At 43.0% G+C, this 10,992-nt stretch overlaps 1 protein-coding gene across 3 annotated transcripts; it reads right to left on the minus strand.

Annotated features, from left to right (window-relative positions):
• Nucleotides 1–758: 758 nt before the first annotated feature.
• Nucleotides 759–10,036, minus strand: fhl1a (four and a half LIM domains 1a). Of its 3 annotated transcripts, XM_078100643.1 has the most exons (7): nucleotides 9,830–10,036; nucleotides 9,557–9,650; nucleotides 3,890–4,071; nucleotides 3,020–3,197; nucleotides 2,680–2,849; nucleotides 2,403–2,589; nucleotides 759–1,425 (listed from the first exon to the last, which is right to left on the minus strand). In XM_078100643.1, the coding sequence occupies exons 3-7, from the start codon at nucleotides 4,043–4,045 to the stop codon at nucleotides 1,271–1,273; spliced, it is 846 nt and encodes a 281-aa protein (XP_077956769.1). In that variant the 5' UTR covers nucleotides 4,046–4,071; nucleotides 9,557–9,650; nucleotides 9,830–10,036; the 3' UTR covers nucleotides 759–1,270. The 3 variants fall into 3 exon arrangements, with proteins under 3 accessions (XP_077956769.1, XP_040029894.2, XP_040029893.2); XM_040173960.2 differs by lacking the exon at nucleotides 9,830–10,036 and having other exon boundaries at nucleotides 9,557–9,667; XM_040173959.2 differs by lacking the exons at nucleotides 9,557–9,650; nucleotides 9,830–10,036 and adding an exon at nucleotides 5,783–5,924.
• Between the last annotated feature and the right edge of the window lie 956 nt (nucleotides 10,037–10,992).

A 10,992-nucleotide genomic window follows, 5' to 3' on the forward strand; every position in this document is an offset into this window, starting at 1 on the left:
TTGTTTTAAATGTAACTTAACTCACAAAGTCACGAGCGCAAAAACAAATGTAGCAGATGAAAGTTTGTGTATGAGCGGCAATATGAATGTAAAAGAGTAAAAAGATTTGAAAAAATGAAAAAAGAAAACCGGTCGTATTGTTTGAAAGTAAAAGTATTTATGTATAAAGTCATGACATATAAAGTTGTAAGAAAGCTAGAACATAGTATGTTGAAATAAAAGACTAATGGTTCATATGTCAGTTCTTTTTAAATTGTGTATTTTGTACAAAAAGTCAGTATAAGGGTGTGTGTGTGTGTGGAAAGAATCAGTAAAAAAACACAATTGTCTGGTATTGTATTTCGAAAAGTCGTATCATAGTATCCAAAAAGTCCGAAGTCAGTAATCTTCATTTAAAGTAAAAGTATAGTCAATAAGTCATACAATAGTCTTTCGGAACAGTTGGTCAAAAATAGGTATTATACAATCTAAAAAAAAAAAGCTATAAACAATTCAAAGTATAGAATGTACAAATAATTCCACAAAAAAAGGTTACAAATAAATGGTATACATACAAAATATTGTCATACAGCATGTAGGAAAAAGGCAGAGAATGTCACAGTATAGAAGAATGTAAAAAATAAGCTATAAAAGAGGTCATTGCATAATATGCTAAAAAGTCATGGAAAAGTGACAAAAATAATTCAATTGTATAAAAGGGTGTATGTGTCATCAATGGTAAAGGAATAGAATGTGATATAGAGAAATAATACTCTAGACTGCTTCCACCTTTTATTCTTCTTTTAGATTCAAATTCACCCACAATACCTACATACTTTAATACACAAGCAGTGTTTACAGTATGTTAGCATCAATTCAAACACAGATTAATAATGAAAGCTTTGCATACATGAGGATAAGCATACGAATGTCTTATGGACTCCATTGCGGCTGTGGATTAGAATATACTAATGTTACACATCAAAATCTCCCAAAACAAATAATGCCACATTAGTATCCAACACCGAAACAACTTGCAATAACGTATATGTAGATAAATGAGTCAGATTAGTGCATATTTAGTTGGAATTAAACTAAATTCAACCTTAAAAACTGAAGCATCACCAAAATCTTTATTTTTTTTAGCCAGATTCAGCAAGAAAAACACTTTCTATAACTTTGAGGCCTAAATTTTCCTCACTAATAAAATGTTTTTTTTTTTTTAAACCATCTGTGTTTTGCTGCAATCGCACTTCAGGCAGAAGCCTCCTGCGCGGCTCCTTCCCGCGCTTCACACCTTCTTGGCGCAGTCGGGGCAGAAGATGTGATCTCCGTTGATGACGAAGCGCTTGCTGGCCAGCGACAGGGAGCACTTCTTGCAGTTGAAGCAGTACTCGTGCCAGGAGAAGCCTTCGTAGTGCACCACGTTGGTGCCGTGGCCGAACCCTGCAGGGACACGGGGACACGGAGACAAGGACACCCGTCAGTCAGCAGTGAAGGACGGGTGGTGATGGACGCAGAATGCAGACCTCCTTTTTTTCAGAACCTACTTGAAAGTGAACAAAATTGTGTTCTTAAATGTGAAATTATTTTTTATGGTGATGTATCTAAGTGAAGCTGTTTCCCATGTGTGGAGGGTCGATGGTGCTGCATTTTACTGCATTGGACCAATTTATGCGTTAACGTCATCTAATCTAAAGTCACTTTTAAATGTTTTGAATCGCGGCTGAATGGAAAAGTAAATTTAAAAGGTAAATTCGTCTCTTGTCAGATTGTTTCAGAAGTACAGAGTACAGAATTAAGTCATGTCATTTCATTTCTGTAAAAAACAGATTGAATCAAAAAGTCATAGTTGGCCATAAAAGTAAGTTTATATAATGTTGTAAATAAATTAGTAAGTGTAATATGTTCACTGCATTGTATGCCGTACTAAGGTTTGTGTGATGCCATAAATAAGTAAAAATATCAAGTCAAAAGTCTCCATTGTACTTTTCGTTTGTGGTAACATCATCATTGCTCAAAGTTGATGGAAAATGTTTTCCTTGATTTTATATTTTATGTTAAGATGAATAGTATAAAGAATTCCCCACATTAATGCTCGGCTGCTTGTGTTCTGTTTTACTCATCACATCTTTCACAGTAAGTCGTCAAACACTAGTAATTAATCAACAAGAGAATTATAAAATGTCCATAACATGTCATTAAAAAATGCTCCTGCTGTGACACATTAAAACCCTTTTTTTAACCATTGGTGATCGTTGCAACTCAACACGCAAAGTAGTCGTCATGTAGTCATCTGTTAGTGGATTGCAGCCCCTCAGAAGCTGTTATTATTGTGCAGGAAAGAAAGAAAATGAAGCTGCAGAACGAATGTGCAACAATCCCACGATGGGGGAAGTCGAAGTGACCCATGAACCACTGACCTGTTATCGGGTTTTTGCACCCGTTGCACTTCTTGGCCACGTCGGTCTTGAAGCAGTCCACGCAGTACACGTGGTCCTCGTGGGAAGTGAAGCGAGCTCCGGCCAGAGTTTTACGGCAGGTGTGACACACGAAGCACTCGGAGTGCCACGGCTGGTCCTGGTAGCTGATCCCTCCCGAGGAAATGGGCTGCGAGGGACAGAGGAACGCCCGTGACCCCAAAGCTGGAACGCCGAGCTGAAATCGAGTGTGTGCACAGACTCCGCGGGTGACTCGTACCTGCTTGCAGTGGAAACACTTCTTGGCAAACTTCTTGTCGTGGCAGGGAGCGCAGTAGATGTCCTCGCCCTTGGTCAGGAAGCTCTGCGAGCGGATGGGCTGCTTGCAGTCGAAGCAGGTGAAGCACTCCTCGTGCCACACCTTGCTTTTGTACTCCACGTTTTGGGATCCTAACACGCCGGACATGAGCAAAACAGCCCCCCAACCCCATTTAACGTCGTCTTCCTTTCAATTGAGTCCTACCCACTTCAAACCGGCCAGAAAACACCAAGAGGTCAAGAGGTTTTCCAAAGATAATCTGACTTTGCTCTTAAAGACTCTACCGCCCCCCCCCCCCCACCTGGCAGGACCACCTTGTAGCAGCCCTGGCACCGGTTGCCGTCCTCCCGGGAGCCACACTTGCCGCACATTATCTTGCCGTCATCCCGCGCGTTGAACGGCTCGCTGGCCAGCGGCTTGTAGCACTTGGCGCAGCGGAAGCAGTCCTCGTGCCAGTGGCGATTCTTGTGGTGCAGCTCCTGAAACACAGGGAGGAAGCTGGATGTGCTGAGGCCCCCAACCGGGGGCACCGCCGTGCACGCGGGCCTCGCCGCCCAGACCGGGGGCGCCACACGGGCCCATGAGCTGACCACGATGATCTACCAACGTCAACGTCAGTCTCGCTGTGTCACACAAGCGGACGCGCGGCTGTTTAACGTGACGTCAAAGTGTTTAATGGTAGAAAGGTTGAGTTTGTCAATCTCCACACTTGCAGACCTCTGATCTAAACTGAATTGTTGAGTTCCTCTGTGTATTAAGCATGCTTTGAAATTTAACAATAGTGTTGTTTTTGTTATGAAGGCGCCATGTTGCGTCTTTAGAACGCACACTTTGGGTGCTCCCACAAAAAAACAACAATCAAAAAGGTGCTGCTAACAACCTACACAGATATTTCACTATTACTAAATAACTCACCACATAATATGAGGGTTTGGTTGGTAAAAGTAAATTATTCGTGGTAGTTTTATAGCTAAATCATGACATTAAAATACACTTCATGTATCAACCTACCAACTACCATTTGTTGTATTTTCTTATATTTCAGTTTATCAGATTTTATATGGAAAAGAAGATGTCAAAATAGAAAACAGAGCGACTCCTGCCCTCTTTAACTCCTCCCTTACTCCCCTTCCACTCCCACACACATCCTCTCAGGCCCCGCGTGTTTCACCTTGGCGTCGGCGCCGATGGGGCGCTTGCACTCGGCGCAGGTGTTGGCGCAGAGCTTGTTGAAGCACTTGGTGCACACGTGCTTCTCCTCCTTCATCACGTACGTCTTGCCGTGCAGGTTGTCCCGGCAGTAGTAGCAGTCGAAGCGGTCGGTCATGGTGGAGGTGAGGTAGCTTTTGTGACCTGCGGGAAACCAAAGACACAGTCAGGCTTCTGTCCTCGCCGGCGGGGCCAGATGGGGCCAGTGTCGTCCTCATCTCCCTGAACAATGCAAGTCAACGGGTACCCGGGGACGGGGTCACGGGTTGTGTCAGAAACAGACGGCATTCCAGCCCGATGAGCAAAGCGTGAGGGAAGTTTTTTTTTTTTTTTTAAAAGCCACGCTCACATGTTTCTATTGGCTGACAGCGTAAACGACCAAGCGGCTACTTCCCTCGTCAACATTCCTGTGCTTCCGTCCAACGCGGCGTCCAACACAGAAGCCGCCTGAGGAGCGTTTGTGCGTCGGGCGGAGCGAGTGGAGGCCTCAACCACGTCGGGGAGGGCGGCTGAGCCGTGCAAGAGCTTTAGCAAAAGTGATTCATGTGTCCTTTTTAAATCCGGTAGGAACAAATGGAGGAAACAATGGGTGGAATGGCATTTGTCCCGGTAACCAGGGGAACGAGGACAATATTTATTTACGGCTATTTGAGCGCGATGCTGTGCACAGCCGTGTGATAGGGATGAGCCTCCCGGGGCGTGGTATGTGTGTGTGTGTGTGTGTGTGTGTGTAGATGGATGGATGGGAGAGGAGTTTCTATCTGCAGCTGTGCTTGAGGGATAAAGACTGGACTAACCCCCCCCCCCCCCCCCGTCCCCCCCCAGCAGACACAAAACACAACTTAGTCCAACTGTTGAATCCCACACACTCAATGCTTGGCTCTCATCTGTGAGCGCAGCCGGTCCAGAGGTCTATTTTAGACGCGCGCTCTCTATTTAAAGCAGAGTGACCTTCCAGAGGGGACACGGGGGGGGATGCAGAGAGACATCTCCTGGGACTATGCAGCCATTGTGGCTCCACTTGAGTCGTGTAACTTTAATCTTTTGTCACAGACAGAGTGACAGCTGCCCTCTCGTACGGTATGTGCAGGCGGCGAGCTGTGGGGGGGAGTGCGTTGTCCCCGTTGGGGGGCAACAAAGGTCAGCGTGAGACTAGATTTGGGGGGGTGAGTCAGAGCCGCGTGAGTTCATCAGAGTGTTTCTGCCAAATCGTTGTCAAAAGCTTTCTGTCGTCTGTTGTGAAAGAAGGTTTCCCGCAGAATCAATCTACTCAAATCAAATTTACGATGATCACATCTCGCCATCACGCTGCTTTGGGAGAAAGAATTAAAATATTTAGATGCAGCCCAAGAAAAAGAAGAGGGTACATCGCAATCCTTGGAACAGCTTGTTCTTGAACACAGAAAATGAATAGATGGATGAGAGCTCTAAATATACAACCACATATTTCGATATTTATCTATTTGTCTGAGCATGTTTCTCATCAACGACACAACCACGAAAGCTCCAAAAAGCAGAGAGGACTTTCGAGCTCCGATAATATTTTTACATTTTGTTGACAAATGTCAATGAGTAATCCTGAGAAAACGAAATCAGGATCTGTGTCCAGTCAGAGGCATATATTCAAGTTTATCAAACCTTTTTTTGTAGTGGAAATTCTCAAATTTCTCACGATAAATATCTGTTGTTGTTGTTTTTTTTTTCAAATTCTGTTTAGATCGAGGACAATCCTCCCTGAATTCTGAACAGGAACATGTCAATAGAAGAAATGTTTTACATTTACACCTAACTACTCGCAACATATTCAGTCATTTATTAATTTCACCATCCTTATTGGCAACAGGGGTTATTTTACCTGAGTGTCTGAAGGCCATGTTTGGATCCCGTCAGGAGGAAACAAATAGAAGAAAAGAAAACGGGGTGAGGAGGAGACGGTAGCGCACAAGCCTCGTTGTGTTTTGGGGGGTGGGGGGCCTGTATATACCACCCTGTGAGCCGAGCCCCCCCGTCCAAAGCCAAACCCTTACCCAAAACCCTCCACACCTTTTTAGGGTATGCGTCAGAGGAGCGAGCGGATGAGGAGATGGATTAGGTGATTGGAGATTGGAATCCACGGCTGTAACATCAGAAGGTTTTCGAAAAGGTGGCCAAGAGGGACAACAGATGCTCCCACTGCCCCGACATAAAATGTTGTTGTTTTTTTGTGGAGTGCTGAGGACAAGATGGATCCCATAACATGACAACTTAGAGGGATGACTCACAGGAGCACGTTGATATAAATGACTGAGCCGTGGAGGGACGAAGTGGTGCGGTATCCTCGGTACACGATGTCCGATTTTAGAGAAAGACAATATGCTGTGTTCAATAATGACTGTACAGTCAGCTGAAGCAGATTTTGTGATTATTATTCCAAAAATAAATATTCCTTTCAAAGTGGCAGGAAACCTGGTGTGCATTCCTGATTCCATTTCTGACCACTCTCCTCCCTGAAAAATGAATGTTCTCACAGACAAAATATTTCCTCATCCGTCAGTAGTTTAGCTACTGACGACAACCACGGACGATGTTGCGGTTAAGGTTATAATATTGTATGTTGACGCGGGATTGTCATCATTCTTGATCTTGTCTCAATCTTGTCTCAATCTTATCTCAATCTTGTCTCAAGAAAATCAGGCACTTTGACGCTACCTTCAACTTCTTTTTAATTTATCTAAAGAAACACGACTCGGTTTCACATTTTATACACCAAAAGTCCAGTGATGGAACATCTATCTTAAACTTGTACTTAATTCAATTTGTTAAATTGACTTTCTTTTTCTTACTTCTTCTTGGTTAGTGTGTACGTCTGCTTTCATAGTCTCGTCTGGCTTTAGCTCTGCTGTCGTGATGAACAATACAGCTGGAACTCGGTGCCCGTCTCCCCTCCAGCCCGCGCAAAGCTGCACTTAGATTAGGACACAAATAACTGCTGATCATCTAGAACAATAAATAAAATTATAAATAGAATCACGGTTCAATACGTGCTGGTGAATTGTCTAATTGCCACAGATAGAAACCGACTACACTCTCATAAAAAACACCCCATGATGTGCAATGTGAATTACGTGAATATTTGGGTAGGTGTGGCCTCTTGGCTACAAGCCCATCATCTCTCTGAGCGGTAGATTCCTGGTGTGCCGGCACAGAGAAACAGGAAATCTGGGCTGTAATTCCTGAGCAAACGAGAGCAAATCGCTGAGTGTGGCAGGAACGAGCTTCGACGCCTGAGAGCTCGTCTCTCAGCATGACCTCTCGTCCCTGACTCCCGTGTGTCTCAGTCACCCTGCAAAGCTGGTTAGTACTGAGACACAGTTACCTCTATCAGGGAAATAGTGACTCAACGGGCACCACACACACACACACACACACACAGGGCTCTATTACAACACAGACCTTATTTCAGGAATCAAGGATGTGGCACTGAGGTCAAATATGTGGAGACAAGAGGCCACAAGGGAAGCGCTAATAAGACGGAAACACTCCTGTCCAGCAGATACGGCTCCGGGTGTTGCTAACACACACACACACACACACACACGCACAAACAAGCAGTTTCAGATAAAGCCGTCACTGAAAGCCAGCAGGCTCTTCAAGCCCTCATAGGTACACATTTTTTTTCTTTTTTTTTCTGATATTTTTTCCATGACGATTTTTAACCTAATATTTCTTTACATTCTTACACCTAATATGTATTTACTTTTCTTTCCAATGGGCCAAATATTATTTGACATTTTTCAACCAAACTATTTATACTATTCATCATTCATAATTATTTTTGTTTTTTTTTCCACTTTATTTCCCATGACGTTTTTTGACAAAATATGATTTGACTTTTTACCATGACAACTTTCGACCTAATATTTTTAAGAACTTTGAGACATTTCTAGACTTAATATTTATGTTTTTTTTTCAATAAAATTTAATGACAGATTTTTCGACTAAATTGTTTTTGTCATTTTCACTTTTTTTTTTTACATTCCTTCATGAAATTCTTTGACCAAATATTTTTCAACCCGACATTTATGGATTTTTCCCATGACATTTTTTTCAACCCAATGTTTTTTTTTCCAATTCTTTTCAAACTTTCAAACGTTTGTTAGTTTTCATACTTTGAGTACAATTTGTGTTTTTTTTGCACATTTACGTACGTAAAAACTTTGTAAACTCGTTATCTGTATCCTTCATGTAAGACACCAACCCCTGTCCGTCTCCTTCATTCCTTCGTATTGACGTCCTCGCTCTTTCATCATTCCTTTCTCGCTTTCTTCATCTTTTGATCAAAATGTAATTGTTTAATTCATGAGCTATTCTCTGCACTGAGGAGGGGAGAAGTGAGACGACTTCAGTAGGTGACAATCCATTTGACGCACACAAGAGAGAACATTGCCTCGGCTCAGCACTCCAATTCAAAGAGGCAGCATTGCCTATTTAGGAGTAGTGCGCTGTGCTGGTGAGAGCGCTGCTTCATGTGTTTCATCAGCTCCGTCATCGAAGTTCACTCAAGACACGTCCCTCCCCGCCCCCCCGCTCTCCCCCGTTTGTCTCTCTGCTCCATTTGCAACAAAACCATACGTGATGAAACTCTCCCCTCAACGAACGCTTGTTTCTGTCTCTACAAACCACAGACGCCAAAGCTTCCAGATGTCTTAAGAGTGGCAAATGTCCCGCTGCTGGCCAGAGGGACACAACGTCACACTGAAATACAACAGCTTCAGCTTCTTCTTCTTCTTCTTCTTCTCTTTAATTTTGAATGAATAATGTGTAACTGGGTTGATGGTGGCCCTTTTGTGCCAATTTCAGATCAAATATCTCAACAAAAAAAAAGAAGAAAAATCTTCTTTTCAAGTTTAGTGTGAATTCATTTATTATTCAAGTTTAAAGTTTGGATGTCTTTTGGGGGGTGGTTAAGTCATGCTGCAGTCACAAGGAGTTCCAGTGGAGAAAGGACCGTAATCTCTTTAATGAGATCATGCATTTGGTTTTACAGTCGCCCCGAACCAGAAAGAGAGGAGATGATAAGCTGATATAAGTTCTAACAGTTTCATGTTAATCTCAGGTTTTATAAAGTAATCAATCTGTTTTCGGGTTCTTCATGGCAAACAATTTAAATGAGTTATAAGAGTAAAAGCACAATTTATTCCCTAAAAAATAGTAACAAATGCAAAAAAAAAAGTGCAAAGAAAATACCTGACTAAAAGATTCACAGACACAGGTAAAGACTAAAGCAATCTAAGTTGCTCCAAAAAATATATAATGTATATGGTGGAAATGGATGTATGGATGGCCGGATGCAAAATATGAGCCATATCAAACAAAGTGCATCACCTGCTGCACGGCGCAACTTTCCCGACCACAAGGAACGTGTCGAAGGTTTCCGTATTCTCGGGACCCTCAGTGAGCAACCAAAGCTGTGAGAGACTCTGAGTAGGTCAGAAACGTCCATCCGGCAAGATGACAACAGCAGTAACGTATTGGACATTTAATGGACCAAATGGCCGCCTTGTGGTGATGAACTTGTCCTGTCTGTCCCCCCCCCGTTTAACAGAAGACCGCCCGGCAGAGTGAAACACGGCTGAGGATTCAGACTCACCTTTACAAAAGACAACCGACGAGACGTCTTTCACCCGCAGCAGTGTGTCCGCTGGGTTTTGAACGAGAGGTAAAATTGTCGGAGTTCGACTCAGCTTTAAAACCCAGAGGGAGGAGAGAGAGAGAGACAGAGAGGAAGAAGAAAAAAAACTTTAGGACATGAGCCAAAAACCTCTGCAAGCTCTCATACACAATGACCTCAGCCAGTAATTCACAGGCGCTTTTTGTAAAGTTCTCATTGGTCCTTCACTGCAGAGGAAAATAAAGTATTAACCTTTCTGCATCATCGAGCGCCGAGACTCAACATCTGAGGAAGGCGATGACGAGCTCTCCGGCGACTACGCGTGTTGTCCTACACATTTTACCTATTGAACACACGTATTGTTTACAGAAGAGGAACTGACGCGAGTCTAAAGAAATGGTCCCCGTCTTCTGTTTTGGCCTCACTTGTCTCCTTCTTTGGTAACGATTAGCAACGAATTGCATCCAGATGACTCATCGCTAACCCCAAAGTAAATAACGCGCGGCCCTCAAAAGTTAATGCATTGCGATTACAAACGGATGACAAAACGCCCCAAAAGGTGTTGCTCTTATTAAACGCAGATGGCAGCTTTTATATCAACTGTGTCATCGAGAATAAACAGCAAAAGATTAATTGAAAGATTATCCAAACACAGAGACAAAAGTGAGGATCTACGTGTTTGTGGAGTCAGGGTGAAGATGTGAAGGGAGGTAAGGTCACGACCTTTGTGTTTAATATGACTTCTTGTGGAGAACATGCTGCATCAATAAATCTGTCTTCTTTTCACAATAAGAGCTTTAAATTGACAACGTAAGACTGGACATCACTTGTTGTCTACAGCAAGCAACACCATGACGACTAGAGATGTTGATGAGAGCCACATGTTTGGTGTGCGAGTGAAGGCATGTAATGATTTGTAAATGATGCATTGCACTAAAGAAGAATCCAGAATGTGTTTCAAATGCAACAAACGTTGCATTGCATGAAACACCTACCTTCATTGTGATAGAACAAAGACTTTTTGTTCGACTTAATAACATTATACAACTGAATTTTCCATCAACAACACACAATTGTGTGGAAATCAGATTTAGGGGCCGAGCTGAGAGACATTTATTATTTAGTCGAGCTATAAAGCTTAGTGGCCCTTTTCCTCCCCGGACTGCAGTTCCAGTAAACAGGCATTCTTGGGCAGACTGGTTGGAGTTGTGTCCATATTAGGAACAAGTTACCTGATATCTGGCACAAGCCGAGCCGGCGAGAATAGAAAGTCATCAGTGTTGGCTGTGCGAGGCAAGGCTTTCATAATAACACCACTTTGCCCGCTTATCCAGGGCGGATGAGAGAGCGATGTCAAATCAATATTTCTGGGGACAATAAGTGACAAAACAAGGTGGATCAATTTCTAATGATTT

Source organism: Gasterosteus aculeatus, chromosome 4 (assembly GCF_964276395.1).
Source record: "Gasterosteus aculeatus chromosome 4, fGasAcu3.hap1.1, whole genome shotgun sequence".
NCBI classification, from domain to species: Eukaryota; Metazoa; Chordata; class Actinopteri; order Perciformes; family Gasterosteidae; genus Gasterosteus; species Gasterosteus aculeatus.